Here is a 21,905-nt window from a genome sequence, read left to right as displayed (position 1 = left end):
ACAGAAAATAATAAACTCATATGGTTTTAAACAAGTAAATTTGTGGTCTTTTGTTATGGCAGCTACAGAAAAGTAATACAAGGAAAACTAATGATTCAAAAATTAAATTAGCATCCAGATAGTGCTTTATAGTTCTAAGAGGAAGGACAACACACATATGCCCTAATTTAGTTCTTACACTAAGCATTTTCATTATTACCATTTACAAATGAAAAAAATTAATGCAGCATTTCAGTGGGATACAGATCAGGCACATAGGTTTTGGAATTCTGAATTTCATATCTGTCACTAGGTCCATTAACAAGATATTTAACGTCTTTAACCATATAGAGTTTTATTCCATGTAACAGAATCTACCTGATACACGTATCTAAGGTTAACTGAGGAATTCATAATGAAAAGCATTTATTATGGTACTGTACACATAATAAAGAATCAATAACAGGTAAATATTATTATTTTTATTGCTGGTGTCATGGTTAATAATTATTGGAGTAAGAAAATTAACCTACTGGAGAAGGTAGAGAAAATGAAATGTTATATTTTGTGGACTTTCTATCATGTTATCTTTCATTAATGATATAGTCAACAAATGTCACAAAGCCCATATTAAACATGGAATAAGATGTAGCCTTTTATATCACAGAACTTATAACAAAAACAGAATTAATTTAAGAGTTCCTAATAATTAAGTAAACGATAGCAAGCATGTATTTGCCACATAATATTAGTGCAGGATTTTTTGTTTTATTTTTGAAAGTATATAACATGGAACTATTAGATTGAGTAGTGACTAAATCAGGAAAGGTTTCTATGAGGAAATATTGCTTATTCATAGACCTGAAAGATGAGAAGTTATCAGGGTGAATTGGAAGATAAAGTATCCTGGCAGCAGAAAGATGAAATGTCTAAGGAGACAGCAGGCTAGAAGGACCTATCCCAGCCTGTGATCCCTATCAGAAATTCAAAGTTGAAAGCTATCTTTCAATGATGTTTTCAGACCACTGACTATAGATATATATCCCAGGGATGAACATTCAATAGATGTGAAATAGGAATATTCATGTAACACTTTAATATTGAAAATAAGTTAGACCCTTTTAAATTTGTTTTTTAAAAGTTTCACAATTTTTTTTTACCTTTTTATACATGATTGTCTTCATTTTTTACTGGCCAACTAAGTTATTTAATTATGGTATAATATATCAATTTTATCCATACTTTAATTTTCATTTAATATCCCTTACTTTATAATTCAAGTTATACTTTAAAAATTCTTGAATGTGGGGCGCCTGGGTGGCTCAGTCAGCTAAGTGTCTGACTTCAGCTCAGGTCATGATCTTGCAGTTCGTGAGTTCAGGCCCCGCGACAGGCTCTGTGCTGACAGCTCAGAGCCTGGAGCCTGCTTCAGATTCTGTGTCCCCATCTCTCTCTGCCCCTCCCCCACTCACACTCTGTCTCCCTCCCTCTCCCTCTCTGTCTCTCAAAAATAAAGATTAAAAAAGATTTAAAAAAAAGAAAAAAAAATCTTAAATGTGAATAAGGATTTTGTCCTCCCTATGTTTCAATAGTTTTTATAGACGCATTTAAACCTAGATTATCTTTATTGTAAGGGTGAAAATAAGATAAAAAGGAAGGAATAGAAAATATTATATTAGTGGATGGAGTCATACAAAGGCATTAGGTTGAGCTAAAAAATACTTATAAAAGGGGCGCCTGGGTGGCTCAGTAGGTTAAGCGTCCGACTTCGGCTCAGGTCACGATCTCACTGTCCGTGGGTTCAAGCCCCGCGTCGGGCTGTGTGCTGACTGCTCAGACCTGGAGCCTGTTTCAGATTCTGTGTCTCCCTCTCTCTCTGACCCTCCCCCATTCATGCTCTGTCTCTCTCTGTCTCAAAAATAAATAAATGTTAAAAAAAAATTAAAAAAAAATACTTATAAAATCAGATTTTGGGGCGCCTGGGTGGCGCAGTCGGTTAAGCGTCCGACTTCAGCCAGGTCACGATCTCGCGGTCCGTGAGTTCGAGCCCCGCGTCGGGCTCTGGGCTGATGGCTCGGAGCCTGGAGCCTGTTTCCGATTCTGTGTCTCCCTCTCTCTCTGCCCCTCCCCCGTTCATGCTCTGTCTCTCTCTGTCCCAAAAATAAATAAACGTTGAAAAAAAAAAAAGTTTTAAAAAATCAGATTTTAAGAATATGGATTTGAAGACACATGCTGCTTTTGTAAACTCACCTCGGCGTACCTGAAGTAGCATATCAGCCAACTACATCTTAGAAGTATAACTCTTCCCTGTGTACAACTTAGGGTCAGCCAGATAAATGGAGAGATTACTTAATCATATGTATTCTAAATAGTACAGGTTTCAATTAACCAAGTCATATTTACCTGATGGCAAGCAGTTTAGTGACTAATATAGGCCCAGAGAAGGGAGCCCACAGGAAAAACATTTTGTTAATTGATAAAGATTTTTGATTTGGAGCACCATACCTAAGTTTCATAATACTTTATTCCTATAAAACTGAATCTTCTTACTAGTTTTCTAACTTCTACAGCTTTATAGTAGTTTTGGCAAGAGAATAAGAGGGAAACAAAAATAAGGTTGACTTTTCAAAACAGACCATTTAATGGGATTTTCCAGTTCTCTTTGGTATGCACTAAAATGTGATTTTTCAAGACCTGTGTAAGGAGGGAGAAGAGACCCCCCTCTGGAAATTCACAGAGGCCCATTCTTCCCCTGCCATATCTCTGATAATCAGGATCCTTCCTGCTTGAGGAGTCTCTGCTTTCAAACAAATACAAATTCTATTATTTCAAAAAAGAGTATTTTTTTTTTCAAATTTCATTCATTTGTATATTTTTTATCTGTGATTTTTTTTTATATTTTTACTCTAGTGCTATTTTTAGCCAAATAAGAATGTTTTTCCTAGAATATTAAAAAATAAAGCTAATTTAGTTTTTATAACTACCTAACCCTTAGTTTGAGAATCATATCTTGTTTCTGAGGTTTATCATATCAGTTATATATAGCATATGCAGTGTGCCTCTCGTAAAAAAATAGTAATTTTGGGAAACTGAAATGTGGCAATGGTTTAAGGTATTTCTCTACTCTTATCAAGCCATCTGGCTTGAAACCTTGGGAATGAGTATGAAATTTCCCCAAAAGAAAAGCAACATTTAGTTAGGTTAAGTGTCAAGTTGCTAGCTTACACTGTATAAAAGTCAATATGTACCAAGCCATATTAGTGAATTTCATCTACACTGCTAGAAGGTTGTTGAACTCAATTACAGAAATGTGCAGAGCTCTATTTGATGTGTGACGAGGTTAGGAGACCACAATCAATTAAAAAGAACACATGTATATCCTGTTCTGGGGAAACAGTTGTTATAGTATCCCTTGTTCAGTTTCTGCTTTTTTCTCTGACTTTTCCTCTGAACATAGGAGAACAAAGGGTTTAATAATTCCCCAGTTTCACTTGGGATTGTTTTGTCAGCAGTATCTAATAGGAAGACATGAGATTGTTATTTTATTTGAATGAAGCCTCAGGCGGCTATAATTAAACATGCTGTACTTTTTTTCTTGTAGCAAAACCATTTGAAAATGGACAATATTTGGACATTTATGGAATTACAAGGGACCAGGCTGGAGAATACGAATGCAGTGCAGAAAATGATGTGTCATTCCCAGACGTGAAAAAAGTAAAAGTTGTCGTAAACTGTAAGTCCTGTCATCTTTTATCAGCATAACTTTCAAGAAAAGATAAACATCTGAAATACACTGTCTGAAATTTATGTTGCTGTTTTTTTAAGAGGTGCTGTTATTGATAAAGACCACCTATTGACAGTGAAACTGTGGACACGTTAGAACATTGACCAAATTGTTTTATGTAACATTAGTTGTCCCAAGTAATCCCACGATAATTCAGTTTGATGTACAGATGGAAGCATTTCCAATATCATGGTAGTCTCCGGCATTGTAAAGTATGGTACCTTTATATCTAGAGTACTATAGACACATGGCATTTTCTTCTTTCTCGTGAGCTTCACCTGGGTGTATTCTGGTTAAACTGAAGCATGAAACTCCCAATCAAACCCAATGAAAATTAAGTATGTTGGTCTGTACTCAAAGAGAGCTAGTGCTGTGATACTTCGATTACTTGGGTCATTTAATTCTATTTCGTTTGAAAAATATTGAGAAAATGAATAAAGAATGTTCCCGAGTGTATCATTAGTAGGAAGTTAGAATATTAAGAAATACCTGCAGAGCTACCAATGCCATGGTTCACCCTCTCTAAATGCATCTCAAACAATGACTAAGATATTTTTCACTAATATCCTATTTTATATCTTATGATCTCAATAGTAATAACTGAAATAGCCTGTACGTTTCTAAAATACCCCCTTAGTCCTTCAAAAATTTTTACATTATTTAAATTACTCAAATAGAATAATTTTGGGATAATAGTATTTACCAAACGTATTGATAAGTTACAGCTTCCTTTTTTTTTTATTCTATGTATACACTCTTCTGGATATAGCCATTGCTAATAATGTATACCTCATTAAAAGAAGGAATCATTCCAAATATAATCTAAAACACTTTAAGCAGGTTTTTTTTCATATTAATGTGAATCTTTCAATTTCATGAGCCAAAAAATAACTATCAAAACACACCTGGCAATTGAGTGTCTGCCAGGGCAAATCACTGCCATCAACTAACATTTGTCACAGACTAATCTATATATTTGGGGTTGAACTATCTCTTTGAGACTGAGAAAATAGGCGTAATACCAGATCAAGAGGCAGTGTCTGGGGCAGAGTTTCTCAAAGAATGTTCTGTAGACAAACTTTAGCAGATTCACCAAAAAACTCACTGAAAATGAAATATTCGGGGCCCCCACTCAGCTGAATCAAAATCTGTGGGGTACATGACTTGGAAATCTACATTTAGTAAATTTCTACGTGTAGAGCTACTGCTCATTCCTCTGGAACTCTCTGAAGGAAGAAATAATGATTATTTTATCACTAACTGTATTTATCTGAACGGGCACCCCACCCAGTAATGCAGCTCCTCAGCCCCAGACATAATCAGTCTTTACAGTGATGTCTCAAATTGGAGTAGAATTGAAAACCCAGCTGTCGTATGGGTTCTCATGGGCCCATAGTCCATGTATAACCTACACTTTCCTTTGTATTCGTACTTTCTCTTTCATCCTTTTTATCCCTCTGCCTTTAATTTATTCTCACTTATCATTAAATCAGATCTTCTTTTTTCCTGGAGAAGTGGGAACCTTAGAAAGGTCAACTAAGGCGGCAGAAAGGTGGAGAGAAACTGAATTGAAAGAAAGATATACCAACCAAATGAGTCATCATCTAAGGGATCTGGGTGGAGAAGATCTTATAAAGCAGAAGGACAGAAACTGGGGAAACAAGATGTCAAGAACTGTGAAAAATCGGCCACAATTTCACGGACGCTGGCAGAAAACAAAGGGCAGTTTATTACTCACAGTAATAACAGTAGCCAGAGTATTGTCATTTTTTGCATTAGTTCCCTATGCTCCAGTTACTACAGGGTGATATGATGACGGCCAGGTGACACGTACACACGCAGTGGGTTTATGTCATAGCTGAAGCTCCCTGAGCTTAGGAAACTTGATTTTTTTATAACGGCAGCAGGCAAACCTCTGCCCTTTGCTGCAGAGGGAGAAATTATCTTTATTATCCTGGACTGTAAACAAACCTGCTGTTTGCTCCATAGGGAGAACTACTTCTGTCTTTCACAATTGTTCACTGTACAAGCATTCTTGAAAAGATACTCAAGAACAAAAGCATTCATTGTCTCTGCTTCCAAGATGTGCAGAAACACAAGTAACTTATGGAGAATTGTTTTTCAACACGGGACAGGAGCAAGAAAGTTTGAAGCAGAGGCTTAGAGATGTTCCATCAGCCAAAAAGGATGCTTCAGTAGGTTTGTGGGGTGCAGACACGGAAGAATAGACACCGAAGAATTTCTCCCTCTGCAGCAAAGGGCAGAGGTTTGCTTGCTGCCGTTATAATAGGTAGGGAAGATGCCTTTGTTAATCACCGTGAATTAAATTTTAGAAGGAGAACGGGAATGAAAAGAAGAAAGTATGAAAAAAAAAGTTAAGGAGGTGTTTTTTAAGTTATAACTACAGACTATCTTCTTAAAGAATTAATTTCAGTTAAAGTACGGTCATAAATGGAAATATTGGTGCCAACATAATATTAACATAGCTCATATCTTTTTTAAAAATGGACCCAAAAGACTTTTTAATGATTTTCAACAATCAATTTTGTCTTCTGTTCCTTTCTAAATTATACCTTTGAGAGCTTACCTTTTCCTAAATGTGCTATGAAAAATTGTGTTTAATACTGATTGATCAATTCGATATACATCTGTGGGACCAAGAGTTTATGTAAGAGATGAGTTAGTTGTGTTCAGACTTCTGTTCAAGACCTAAGTTTTGCCTTACTTTGGAACAGTTATGTCACACATATACCAGCGAGTTTTAAGTCGTATAGGTCTGTCAGGGTATACCCACATATGTTTCTGGTTATGAAGAGGTTTGGAAAGTGTTAATTTTGTGAATTTGTCCCTTTAAAAGTCAAAATTTGAGCACTATCTATGGATTTTACTGAGCTGATTTCCCAAAGGAAATTAGCCAAAGCCTACTGAATAAACTTTAGTTTGTCAAATCCCCAAATTGAGCACAGTGGTCTATGTTACCAGCACGAAACCGCACATCTCCTGATAACCTGAGGATTCCCTGAAGATAGAATCGTGCCAGGTTGAAGGCAGCGCTTCTTTTCACTGTTATTAATCAATATGATGTGCATATAGAATTGCAGTAGCTTTGTGAGTTATAATTTGAAGAGAAACTTTGTCCCTTTTCCCAAATGGGGCTCAAGATGAAATGTAATAAATTTTCATAAGCTCTGGTAGATTCAGTTATGTGGTAAGTTAATTTGAGAAAGGGATTTAGGTTCTCTTCAAGTTAGAAATGTTTCATATTTTACTATTTATCTAAAATGTCTGCCACATTTACTATGTATATATTACTATATGTATATCACCATATATATCACACTATATATATCACACACATACAATAAGTAACGTATTTGCCACACCTCACATACTTTGTACCTATAGCACTTTGATGTGGACTTCTGTTCAATTTGATTAAACAACAATTTAGTGAAATGATTAGCAAAATTAACTTACTTTATACATTGAATTAGTCAATTAATTGAATAAATCAGTAAATTTTGAATTACTTACAGAAAGTCTATAGATAGGAAGAAATTTTTAGGATATTAAGATTCTACGCAAAAGCTTGTTTCTGGGTAGGGAGATTTTGTAGGTGATTATTCTCCTTGTCTTTACCTGTATTTTCGTTTTTTTTTTTTGTATTGACATATAAATTTATCTATATATAAATTTCCTTGTGTGAGTGTATATACATATATATATGTATGTATACATATTTCTTGTCAAATTAAAAAAAACCTAAACTAATAAAAAGGAATTATGACCCTTATCATAACCAGACCTGGAGATATTAAAACACATACACACACAAAACAAGAAAAAATTTTAAACCGGTTGATTAGCTAAGCCAGAGGGAACTAGTGGATTAGAGTTGAACAGATTCTCTGTTTTAATTGCATCTTTATTCCATTCCTAGGAGCAGCCTAGAAGACTCTAGTCCCATATTTTTTATTGTTAATTAAAAACTAGAAGAATGAATGAGTTCCAGAAAGCTCATAGATTCAACTTAATTGGGAAAAACAGAAACCTATGAAGATCTGGTTTGGAAAGGAGAGACTAGAGTGTAGAAAATCAGCAATGTTGACTCATTGCAAGCTAAATCTAGAAATCTGGAAAATTTAGAAAGTATCATAGACTAATAAAGTAACGTAGATCTCTATGGAGAAGCAGAATCCCAGATACTAGAAATCAGGAAAGCCTGAAAGACCTAACCCTTCAAAATGAAAGCCATCCGTAAAAGGGGTAGGGTTCTCTGATCTTGTGACAGAAGCTGTTTGCTCTACAACCATTATTTATGTGTATTCTTTCAGTTAGTAGTAACTGTTTTGAAAATATAGGCCTTATACTCAGATATTTCTTATTTTAATGCCTGCTGTATAATTTACTGGGATTTCAGATCTTGAGAAACCAATTTACCTCTAAGTCTCAGTTTCCAATTCTGTAGTTTAGGGCAGTACTATATAATTATCAGGGTTTGGGTAAATATTAAATGAGATGATATACATCTATGGTGTCTGGCTCACTGTAGGTAGTTGAAAAAATATCTCTCTCTCTCTCTCTCTCTCTCTCTCTGTATGTACTTACTTTACAATGTAAGGTCTATTCAGTAGGGGATTCTCCTTTCCTTTGTAAAATGATGTGTTCTTGTCACATACAACAGCACCTGGTCCATAGGAGGGACTCCAAAAACTAGTAGTTGATTGAATGAATTTAAGTGATTAATGTTTTCCCAGTGAGTCATTCTGCTAGACAAAAGAAGAAAATATTATATTTGTGGAACAATTATATTTTTTTCTCCCAAGACAGTAAGTAAATAGTATGTTGAGGAATTTACTTCCAATACCATTTTTTAACCAAAGTTTTCAGGTAGATTTAATACAGATAATCTGACATTTATATAGTGCTTTCACCCAAAGAGAGGAAACACTAATTCCATTTGTTTTACAGATAAGAATATTGAGGTTTGAGGAGATTAAAATATTTAGTACCTTTGTTCATTTTCAAGAACAGAACAGACACGAACAAAGGGAGGTATTAATTAACCAGAAAAAAAATATAGAGTCAACCAGATTTAGGTAAAAAGAAGCCTAGACATTATTTCAATTTTCACTCATGACAGTCATTTTATATTGATTATTTATCTGGTATCAGAAATTATGTTGCACACACAATTTATAGTAAAATAGAATTTAGTATTATTCCTATGGTCAAACAGTAAAGATATTTTTGGGTGTACTGTGCACTACGTTCTCATCCAATAAATCATAGGCACATATTTGTGCATTATTTTGCATCTTATACATATTCATTTATGCAAATGTGCACTTTATCTTCCAATATAACTAGCTCTAAACATGTGGGAAAGAATGTACCAATTAGTATAACTTAGTACAATTGTATCAAAGCTTGAAATGAGGGGGCCACTGGGGAGAGAGGGAGGAGGAGGAGGAGGCTTTCGAGGGAAATGGCCAGTTTTCTTGGTGTATTTGTAAGTTTTCAACAAAACCTTGGAAATTAGGCAGACATCCTGGATTTAAGACTATAAAAAATTGCAGATGACAGACATGTAGATATTACCTCAAATAAAGAGAATATCCCAGCATTCAGAGTTGGAATGGATAAGGTACTATTGTGGGACCAGAAGAAAAATGAGTGTTAATTTGAATTCATAATTATCACATTAGTTTTTATTTCTGTCTCCACTTTATGCCCTTACCTTTACTTTACATTTACCTCATCTTTCACATTTGTTTATGATTTAGGCTACTATCCTGTACTTTATGTTTTATTATAAGCTAATTAACATTTATCTGAAATAATTCAGAGTATAAAAAACAATTGCTGTTGTCTGTTAAATAAAGTACTAGTTTGTATGCCATTTCTAGAGTAATAATGAAGCACTTCAATAAATCTGCATTAATATATGTATTTATTTACCTATTTACTTATGGCTTACCATGACACCATCAAGGTTTTAAAGCCTGGGATACTGGTCTTCAAGGAAAGCAGAAAGACAAGAGAGACACATAGTTTGTAATAGTGTGGCAAGTGCTTTGATAAACCAATCATTAAGTACTACACGAGTTATCATAAAGTCACCAAATACAACCCTAGGGTATCATGGAAAGCTTCTAAGAGGACTTGACCCTGATGGAATCTGAGGATAAAATTGAATTTGACAGATTTTTTTAAAGAAAATCAAGGAAAGAGGAGTCTCACACAGAGTAGCCGCATTTGCTTAGCACCGTAGGATTCAGGGACAAGGCGCTTCTTGGTCTGTTGGCTGCAGTGAGCTGGCGACCATCAAGGAAAACATAAAGGAGGGTGGGTATCTAAGAAGGAAGAAGTCAAGGCCCCGTTACATAGGAGTTTATGAATTTTCATAGGTTGACATAGATCCAGCTTTTTTTTTTTTAATTTTTTTTTCCAACGTTTATTTATTTTTGGGACAGAGAGAGACAGAGCATGAACGGGGGAGGGGCAGAGAGAGAGGGAGACACAGAATCAGAAACAGGCTCCAGGCTCTGAGCCATCAGCCCAGAGCCTGACGCGGGGCTCGAACTCACAGACCGCGAGATCGTGACCTGGCTGAAGTCGGACGCTTAACCGACTGCGCCACCCAGGCGCCCCTAGATCCAGCTTTACCATCAAAGAATGACTTCGAGATGATGGAACTATTAAGAGATACATATATGAATATTAAGATATTGATTTAAATATTTTATTTCCTACATCTATGGAGTTTACTTGGATTATTTCTGTTTTGTCATAGCAAGGGAAAAATAAAGGCTTAAAATGATAATAGCTCCAGCTAAAAGAAATTTAAGAGGAGCTAAGATATTTGAAGGAAAAATCCTTCAAATCAAGTATCAAACATTAAATATTAGAAACCTATGGATAATCACCCAGAAAACATATTTTTATTTTATTCTTTTTTTAAAAATCATATTTTTAAATAAAACATTTCAGTAGAATAACATAAAAGTATAAGAATTAAACCTGTTCTTTTCACCTAGGGACTTCCATGGCATAAAAAGTTCAGATTTAATTTTGTGGTTTATATAATTCCTCAGTTCAAGTAAAACTGTGTTATTAAACATGCACTTAAGGAATGCATGATTTCTTCTATTGAAGGAGGCATAATTGGTCCTTTGTTTTAAATCTTAGACATACACTTCAATTAATGACTAGTGTGCCAAGGCTATTTTTACTTAATGAGGCTATTTTTACTTAGTAAGTGTGCTTCCCAATTTAACTTAAATGTATTCTCCCATACTTGTATCTTAGTATTGAAAGGAATTTTAGTGTTAAGGGTCTATGAATGGTCTTTTACCCTTTTGTTCATGGAAAATCAAAACGCATCTGCAGTAAGCAACTGTGCCTATTTTTATTATTCCTCTTTTTCTTTTTTTGAAAGTGAAAGATGAAACAATTCCCTTGTTTTAATACATGAGAAAAAGTTTTTGCTAGATGGGAATCTGTTTATTTTGTTTTGTTTACAGTTATTTCTAAGTTGGCATTTATCACTTCAAAAAATATATTTCTATATACATCAAATAATAGGTACAATAGAGTTTGACTATCAGCCACCAGTAAGAAAGCAATTTCTAATAGGATGTAAATGCTCTAGGTTGAAAACGATCCATGGCAAACACCAGGAAGGAAACAAATCTATAAGTCGCACACTTACGTGGGTATTTCTCCGACGTACTCGTCTAGATTCACGTTCTGGGAATACCCACCCCAAAAGCCAAACTCTGAAAACCACAGGGTGGCTTCTTCTGAACATATCCTTCAAGCTGATCTTGAACGTTCAAACCTCGCACAAACCTACAGTTTATAGACCTGTATTTACCTGCAGTCCAACTTTATCAGCGTTATTTCCTCATGAGCAAATTCAAGCAAAATAATTCATGTAATTCAATTCTTTTTAACCAAACACTGAAAAGCATCCATAGAATGGGAGAAACATTGTTAAGGTTCTTGGGTCTTTTCTATATCACTAAAATCCACTTTGCAGGAATTGTCAAATATTCTTAAGTCTGTCATTCGACATACTTGTATGTTTTGTGTATGTGTGTGTGTGTGTGTATGCGTGTGAAGGGAGTGATTGTGTGGAGTAATTAGGAAGGTATAAATAGGATACATAAAGGCAGTATGTAGCAGAGTCATGGGAGATACATATGGAACATAGGGACCAAATTCCAGGGAAACTTCCTTTGCCCATTGGAATGTGCTCTGCCTCCTAAACCCACTCGTTCTCGTCTTCTCTTTCGTGGTCATTCTCTCTCCCTTTCTCATCATCATTCACCCATTACTGCTCTTTCTCATTATCTTTGTTTTTACTTTTTCGTTTCCTCCCCTCTCTTTCCCCTTATTTCTACCCATACACATAATGCTAATAAACCAATTTTTGAAAGAACTTCTCATGTGTATAATGGGAATTATCAATGAATCGTATTTCATCATCATTGAAACATTTTAAACAAACAGATTCCTGAATAACACTCCCCATACTCAATTATTCAGTCTATATTTTATTACCTATACATGTATAATTTTTTTGAAAATTTACATATATGTTTGGAGATTACAAGGTAATGAGTATGAGACAGAAAGGCAGAAGACCTGAATTCTATTTTTAATTCAATTACTTAACTAATCGTACAACTTTGAACAAAGAATATAAACTTATAGCTGTTGATTCCCCTTTTTGTAAAATAAAGGAATTATCACTATGACATCCCCTAATTCTTAGGTTCTGATGTATTTCTCTGATCCAAGTATCCAAATTTTGGGACTGTATGGATTCAATTCCTGGCAGGCAAAAAGCAAAGGCTAAAAGCAACTGTTTGGCTTCAGGGTCAAATGATTCTAGATAATCTCATTATTTTACTTTGTGAATTCTTTGAGAAGTTATGAAGGATGATAATTTTGTTCTCTCTTACACTGTTGTCAAATTTGGGCAAACTTTTTTTTTTCTTACTTTAAAATTTTAATTTTGTGGGAGCACCTGGGTGGCTCAGTTGGTTAACCATCCGACTTTGGCTCAGGTCATGATCTTGCAGTTTGTGACTTCCAGCCCCGCGACAGGCTCTATGCTGACAGCTCAGAGCCTGGAGCCAGCTTCAGATTCTGTCTCCTGTCTCTCTGCCCCTCTCTCACTCGTGCTCTGTCTCTCAAAGATAAATAAAACATTTAAAAAAATAAAATTTTAGTTTTGTGGAAAGAATAACAATAGAGAAATGAACTTTAGAGAATTTTAAAGTAAGGATTCTGTTTATGCAATGGAGTGTGACAGAGGGTAACAAAAATAGGATTTAGAATTACACAAACATGATTTCTAATCCCAGCTCAGTCACTTTGGAGTATTTGGAAAATTAGTTAACCTCCCTGGGGCAGTTTCCTTACATAAAAATACAAGATAATTATACCTGCCTTGAAGATTTGTTCTGAGGATTGTTACATGTAAAACAACAAAGTGGGTAGGTCAAGGCAAACAACTTTTCGTATTGTAAGTATTGGTGTGTCGCATTTGTTACAGTACCTTCTATGTCTATGTATCTACCTTTCTCTGTGGCCTGTGAGCTCTTTGCGGAGGGAAACTCCTCTTACTCAACTTTGTGCTGCGGGCAGTGCAGCACAGTGGTTACAAGGATAATCTCTGGGACTGGTTACCCTTGATTTGAATCCTAGCTCTGGCATTTATTACTACTGTGTGAGCTTGGTCAAATTATTAAGTTTTGTGTATGTCAGTATCTCCAACTATTAAATGGGGAGTATTAGGATTAACCCAGTTAATACATGACAAGGCTTAATGTAGTACATTATTATTACTCCTAACACCTAGCACAGTGCCTGATAATAAATGTCTGTTTGAATGAATGAATGAATAAGCTCACGGAATTCTGTAGCTGACAATAATTAAAAAATCTCCCTGATTCACCCATCTTATGGCTATGTGGTTTTGGATTCAGATAGCTTTGGAAATTAGATCATAGGATTTATAGAAGTACTCAGAATGGAATCCTGAAATCCCGATCCTAGGTCTGTGGTTATTTTATTATATTATCCTGACTCCATGTAAATCAAAACAGAATTTAATTATTTTCAGTAAACTGTGTAAACTCCAGAGACTTTCAGGAAGATAGTCTAGTCTGAAGGGTAAGGAGACAGGATCGCTGTGTTTCATAAGGGAGAGACTTGAATAACCAGAATATGCACAGGTGCTAGCTGTCAAAACGGCTGACAGTGAAATACAGGGAAGAACCAAGAAAATTAGGATTCTCGGTGAATAGATAAAACAATCACAATAAATAATCCTGAGGAATGAGGCTGCACTCAAAGTGAGTTTGTTCACATATTGTCTGAAATAAGAGCTTTTGATTAATAGTGAATGTAATGAACTCTCAGTGTCATGCAGCCTGTCTGCTTACTGCTACACAGTACAGGTAACAGCCGTGCAAGAAAAACAAGCAAATAAAAACAAAGCCAAAAAAAAAAAGAAAAGAAAAGAAAAAGCCACCATAGTATTGGGGACATAAGCATTATGGGTTTTATAGATAAAATGAAAGAGGATAAAGGTTTATTTAGTATACTCTGTGTTTCATGTTTAAGATTCAGTGCTCTGCTCTTACAGCCATGAGATCATTGTTCATTCCGTTTCTCAAAAACTTAAAAGTGGTTCGGTGGCAATTAATATCTTACGCCCAGTTCCCACTTGTTTCAGAGTTAGAGTTAAGAATTTGGATAAATTGGGGGGCTCCTGGGTGGCTCAGTTGGTTAAGCGTCCACCTTTGGTTCAGGTCACGATTTCATGGCTGATGAGTTCGAGCCCTGCGTCGGGCTCTGTGCTGACAGCCCAGAGCCTGGAGATTGCTTCCAAATCTGTATCTCCCTCTCTCTCTGCTCCTCCTCTGCTTGCTCTCTCTCTCTCTCAAAAATAAATAAACATTAAAAAAAATTAAAAATAAAAGAATTTGGATACATTTTTAAGTTTTTATACAACACAATGAAACATTAGCTTAAGGCATATTCTTTTGTGCAATAAATGATACTTTCTTCCTGGTCTAAAGAAATCAGCATTCTGTAGCCTAGAACAGATATTGAGACTGTTTCCACATTTAGTGCAACCAGCTACTGTACATTTACATGGATGGGGGTGGGGTGTATCAGTAATTAGGTGAAGTTCACAAATGTTCCATCTGTTAATGCTGTTTCATATTTGTGAACATACTGGTTTTGCAAAGTCTTCAACTGTTCTTTGTGGATGTCAAAAGGACTCTGAAGCTCAGGGCAAGTCACGTGCTGTGACCATAGACATACTCTGCACCTTGGCCTGGGAAATGCATCCAATTAGAAATCAGGAAGACAACTAGTGAAGTATTTACAAACTATATATCTGTGTGCTGGGTAGCATCACTTCAAATCAAATCAGAACTTCACACAGTTAAGAGATCAGCAGTTGGGGGTGGGGTGGGGAAGTTAAGTGAATACTCAAATATGCACTAGAACAAGAAGAAAAAAGAGCACATTTAAAAATAAAACTTGAAGATGAATATATTATTTAAATGACTGGCTACAGCAAAAGGGAGAAAATGTTACAAAATGTTTTTAACATATTTAATATGAAACAAGAAGACATTTCCTCCACAAAAATGGTATCGCAAAATTATAAAGAGAGAAAAGGCTGAAATGAAGGGACAAGAGGGAAAAGAGTAAGATACATTTTAAAGATGACCGATTTTGATGCAAAGAAAGCTGGTGACATGCCCTACCTTCAACCGTGCCAGAGGTGTAGAAAAACCCCTCCTAGTATTAAACATTTAAAATTGCCAGAAGCTGGATAGAATGTGATCGTATGTCATTTCCAGCATGGCAAAGCTTGTAGCAATATAAAAAACACAAATTGGAAGTCTGAAAGTAACAAAAACTGCTACTCTATGGGGCAGGGTGCCCTGACCTGCTACTCTCTGAAAGTATTGAATCTGATTTTACCTTGCCAATCCTAGGAGTCTGGATACAAAGGCGAGGCCCCTATTTGGTATGGGAACTCACATTAGTGACACCCTCCCGTCATAAAAATATGGCAGTGAAAGGCTGACCCACTCAGGTGTAAAAGAGGACACAAATAAACAAAAAGCTGATCCTGCTATTCCAGTCCGATCTTGACGCAGGGTGATGGGGCAAGAAAGAACAGTTACAGGAAAGAAAATGATTTCTGAGAATTCCTATCACAAATTTCTCTCATGTAGATTTGGGGCTGGATTAGCACTCCCTGTAGAGTATAAGACATGTCAGGTCGAAAATTTAGTGTAAAGTAGGTCTAGGGTGACTGGCCCCTTAAATGCCTGACAGAGGAAGAAGCAATATTCTCTGTAGAAAACAGTTTAAATACAGGCCTCAAAAATTTTCCATTAGTGGTGCTGAGGACACATGAATTCTCAACCCCAAATCCAGTGCACAAAAGAGAAAGCAAGCCACCAAGAGATAAATAACAAACTACCGTATAAGATAATACAAATACTGGAAATACCCCCAATAGAACAGTAACAATGTTAATATACTCAAACATACAAAACAGGAATTGAAGAGTATGATCTTATCCATTTTTTATGAAATATCTTATCAAACTGGAAATACATTTAGCTGACAAAGGCACCTATAAAAAGCTACAGCAAGTATCATACACATGAATGAAATGCAAATAAATACATGTCCTTTAAAATCAGCTAAGACAAGGATGGTCCCTTTCATTATTTTTCCTAGCCAGGCTAGGACAATAAGACCAGGAAAAAATTAGATGTAAAAATGTTTGATGAGAAAAATTAAAAATGGCATTATCCCAAGATAATGTCATCACTTATGTACCGAATTCAGAAGGATGTACAGATAAATTAATAGAATAAATAAGAGTTTATCGTGATGGATAGATATAAAATCAATATACTACATTAAAGCATATTGCTATAACCCAGCAAAAACAGCAAATCCAATTGGGAAAAATAATAACACTTAGAATATCAACAAAATATAATGTATTGAGGATAAATCTAACACAATATACATATGAATTATTTAAACATATTAAAGACCTAATGAAACGGAAAGGCATAACATACTCAGAGATGTTTTAGAGATGTCTTTACCCTCAAAACACAGACTCATTAGAATTTGAATACAAATCTAGCTCAATTGTTCATGAGACTGCACAAGCTAACTGTAAAATTTACATTGAAAATATTTAAAACTTCTAAAGAAAAAAATCAAATCAGGTGGGCACTATGCACTACCAAATATCAAAATATATTATGGCTATATATGTTTTCTATGTATATAACTATATGTACATGATTCTATGTATAGTTTTATACAAGATATGAAACAGTGCAGCAATAGTCAAATTAGTACAACAGACAAATATACTTCTAAAGCAAAATGGAGACCCTTCTAACAGATCCATGCATATGTAGAATTCTGATATATGAAAGAGAAGACATTGCAGATCAGTAGGGAGAAAAATAAACCTTTAAATGAATGGTTTGGGAGCAATTAGTTTTCATAAATAAAAACCAAAGGAAATGAAACTCTACCTCACAACATAAACAAAATCGATTCCAGATAAATCGAGGATGTGATTATGAAAGTCAAATCATTAAAAACCTCTAAAAGACAATGTAGGAGACTATCTATCCTACCCTTGGTAGGGAAATTTTCGTTAAGCTAAACAGGAAAATGAAACTATAAGGACAATGGCATATTTCATATCACATTAAAATTAACAATTTCTTTTATGAAAGAGAGAAAAAGACAAGCCACAAACTGAGAAAGGTATTCAAATACATAAAGCCAACAAAGATTAAATATATAGAAAATCTGAAGAACATCTATTAAAAACAATCAAGAAATCCCATAATGTGTGAATGGATACATGATAGGCACTTACTTCACAGCAGAGGAAAGTCTAGTGGTTCATAAACATATAATAAGATGTCCAATGTCATTTTTGTTATGATGGAAATACACATTAAAACCATAATCACATATAATTTCACATGAACATATATATGTATATATATATATATATATCTACACAAATCAGTCTAGATGAGTGCTCAACACTATATGTATCAACACTATAATAGACATGTATATATCTATCTATCTATCTATCTATATATATATATATCTACACAAATCAGTCTAGATGAGTCACAAAAATGTAGTATTAAACTAAAGAAAAAAATAGGAAAGATGTAGAACATGAGATTTTTGATATAAAGTTCAAAAATAAGCTAAAAATAATATATTGTTTAGGAGTGACTACATAGGTGAATATACCCTCCATAGGTTTGTGCAGCTTGCAATGATAGTTTAACATTAGTAGCACAATAGGATCACAATTCTGACAAACGTCTTTGAAACCAGGTAAGTATAGATGTAACAATTCCACACAATGTCATAAACAATATTTCATAAATTCCTTCCCAATATTTTGCATTCAAATCTATGAAAACTGAGATTATACCCTCTAAACAACAGGAATTGACAGCAACGTTGAGGCGAATGGAAAAATGGAGAGTAGAATAGCTAGGGAGGTAAAAGGACACACACACAGCAGGAAGACATGTTGATGCTATCTATCATTTGTCAGAGCAAGTGACATTTAATTATTTAATCTGAGAAACATAAGTAATAGTGCTGAAGACTAAAAGTAAACCCCAATAAAAAAATACATGCAGGAAACATGAGTGTAAATCTCTCCCACACAGTAAAATAGGAAGGGAAATCCAAAAGCATAATAATTTTAACTCACAGAAAAGAAAAGAGCAAATGAAAGTATCAGTTATAATAAGTAATATGATTAATATGATAATTCTATCAAGGGAAAATAGTATTAAGTTCACATTTAAAAACATGAGTATTTATTATATGTTAATACAATAAGCAATGATATATTGTTTACATAAGGCAAATCTAAAGCAAAATAACAAAAAAATTAACTTAAAGAGTAGATAAAGGTTTCTTAAAGCAAATGAAAGGAAATGAATAGAGAATTAAAGTAATTTTAAAATACTAATTTTAAGGGAGTACAGTGCGTAGTCTAAGTTTCCCTCATGAGTTTGGAACTGAGAGAAATATTCAGGGGCTTGACAAATGGAAAGTTTACCCTTGTTATCTACAGTATGGGCAAGAATCAATGGGTTTTTGGGGAAGTAACAGAACATGATTAAGTCCATCCTCCAATCCAACGTTCCATTAGCTCACCCTTCCTTCCATGGGAAGGGTGTGGCAGGCCAGGAGTATTAATGTAGCAAAAGCCCTGCCAAATAGAACTATGAGGCCAGAAAAATGGACATTCCCCCTAACAAGCCAGACTAGTAAAGAATCTGTATGAGTCAAATGATATAGAATACACATGTTAATGTATATATTTACATGTATATAAAAATAAGTGTGTACACAAATATAGAGATGTATATGTATGCATACACATAGATATCATTTTCTTAAAAAACATAGGAAATATTTAGAAATTTACAAACACTTGGAGAAACTTTTATTTGAAAGTTGCCACACCATGTAGAAATGAATAAGAAAATAAAGAATTTTAATGATAATATTAATGATGTTGAATTAATGCACATATTGCATTGTGCACCCTCAAAGAACAAGCTATGTTCCAGAGCAGCCACAGAATTTTTTATAAATAGTGTTTATTTATCTGGCCACAAAAATTCTCAATAAATCTCCCAAAGCAGTAATTGTATAGGTCATATTTTCTGATCCAACTTCTATAACAGATGTTTAAATCTTCAAATCACAATGACAAGATTCCAAACTTCTGAAAAAAAGTCATAAATAATTTCTTTTTGGTGCCTATATAAAAAATAGCAAGGACAAGTAACTACATAGCAAAACAGACCAGATTCAAGGAAAACTATACTCAGAAGCAACTTTATAAGTTTAATAGCTTTTAAAAAGGGGTGGGGGGAGGAAAGAATGCTAGCAAATTAAGTAAATTATCAGTATGAGAAGTTAAAAAAATTAAATCTGAGGGAGATTTTCCCTGCTAGAAGTATAGTGGGTCAGATAGCCAAGAGCAACCCTCTAGACTGAAACAACTAAAATGCCAGAGAAAATTTCAAATGCATGTTTTAAAATGCATCACGGTAATTGAATGAAATCAAAAATAAATGCTGAGCCCTAAAATGAATTGAAATAAGGACCACTAGAAGAGAAGGAACATAAAGAAAATAAATTGAAGAAGTTTCAGATACTGAATTTCAGAAATGTAAATCAAAATAAGCAAAAGTGAAGCTTGGAAATGAGGAAGAAATAAACAATTTTGAATAAAAATCTCACAGAACTTCCAGATATGAAAATTAGAATAATTACAATTAAAAACGCCACAACCAGATAAATGGGTTATATATAGCTAAGGAGAAAATTAGTGAAATGGAAAAAAATCTGGAGAAATTATATAATTCAGAAATACCCAATGATAGAATTTAAGTAAAAGGTATGGGGAATACGGTGTAATGTTTAAAAGATATATAATCTATAAAGATATGTTACAGAAACTGGGGAAGTGGGAATAAGCAATATTAAAAAATGGCCTGGAACTTTTTCAAAATTATTGAAAAAGATTGAAAACCATAAGATCATTTTAAAAGATTCAAGGGAAAAAAAAGTCAATAAAATTCAACATGTATTTACTAGGTAAACTCGTAGTAAACTATGAAGAGAAGGGGACTTAGTTAACCTGATGAGAGGCATGTACAAAATTTTTACATCAAGCATTGTATTATTGAAAAATCAGATCAGAAAAGGGTTTGATTGGCAAAACCTATACTCAACATTTCAGTAGTTTTTTATTGTTGCAGTACAGAATACAAAGAAATGAAAGATGTAAGAACTTTAAAGGAAAAAAGAAACTCTAACAAATTACTTTTATTTGTAAATAATAGCATATTCTATATTGTCAAGTTAAAAGAATCTGTATGAAAATGATTCACATAAGATTTTATCAATGATATGAATGATCCATCAACATCAGACTAATTTTTTAATTTTTAAATTTTTTTAAAGTTTATTTATTCTGAGAGTGAGACAGAGAGTGTGCATGTGCAGGGGGATAAGACTATCCCATCAGGCTCAGCACTATCAGTACAGAGCCCGACGTGGGGCTCAAACCCATGAACTGTGAAATTGTGACCTGAGCCGAAATCAAGAGTTGGATTCTTAACCGACTGAGCCACAAAGGCACCCCAGAAATTAATTATTTCAAAAATTCATTTATAATTGCAAACATATATAAAATTTAGAGACAAATATGTAAACCTTTCATGGAAAATATTACAAATTTTATTGAAAGGCATTTAAGAGACTTTAAATGAATAGACTGGTCTGGTGTATATTTGAATCTGAAAACTCCATATTATAAATGTCTCAAATGCAATTCCAATTGAGTTCCCAACAGATATTTGTCAAAACTTGATAAGCTGATTTTCATATTGACATGGAGAAGCAAGAAGCCAAGAAGATGCAAGATAATCCTAAAGAAGAAAACAAACTGGTAGTATAACCTTATTATAATTTAAGCAGTTGGTTTTGATGGAAGGAAAGATAAATAGAGCCCTAAATAGAGTAGACAGACCAAAAACAACCTAATGGGCAAAAATTGCAGCAGAAAGATCTATTTGATTTCCAGGTTTTTCCATATAGCTTCCACAGTATCTTTACAAAATACAAATCTGATATTGTCACCATCCTGCTTAAGATTCTTATGCGGCTTACCATTCCTTTAGGATTGTGGCAATCCCTTGACATGACATACTAGCTTCTTCTTGATCTGACTTCTGCCTGTTTGCTCAGTATTTTTTCGGACCCTGTTCCTTATTCTTCTTAGTATGATGTCTCACCCATTCAGAGGCACAATTTCCTGAATTAACCATGGGTTTTTAACTCTGAATGTCTGAACACACCGTCTTGAAGGCTTTCTTTTCTGCCTTCCTACTGATGTTCCAGTTTCTACTCTGCCCTCAGTGTTGTACCTGGCACCCAGTAAATAACTGTTGAATAAAATGTTCAACAAATAAGACAAAAACGGCACCTT

At 34.4% G+C, this 21,905-nt stretch overlaps 1 protein-coding gene across 1 annotated transcript in view; it reads left to right on the top strand.

Moving 5' to 3' along the window:
• NEGR1 (neuronal growth regulator 1) overlaps positions 1 to 21,905 on the top strand; it is an 841,588-nt gene that overhangs the window by 561,103 nt on the left and 258,580 nt on the right. Inside the window, exon 4 of the mRNA XM_043575275.1 lies at positions 3,581 to 3,712. Within this exon, the coding sequence (XP_043431210.1) occupies positions 3,581 to 3,712 (132 nt within the window). The remainder of the gene's footprint in view (positions 1 to 3,580; positions 3,713 to 21,905) is intronic.

The sequence above is a fragment of the Prionailurus bengalensis genome, chromosome C1 (assembly GCF_016509475.1).
Source record: "Prionailurus bengalensis isolate Pbe53 chromosome C1, Fcat_Pben_1.1_paternal_pri, whole genome shotgun sequence".
Classification (NCBI taxonomy): domain Eukaryota; kingdom Metazoa; phylum Chordata; class Mammalia; order Carnivora; family Felidae; genus Prionailurus; species Prionailurus bengalensis.
The sequence above is the reverse complement of the archived record's forward strand: the minus strand, read 5'-3'. Positions and strand labels throughout refer to the sequence as shown.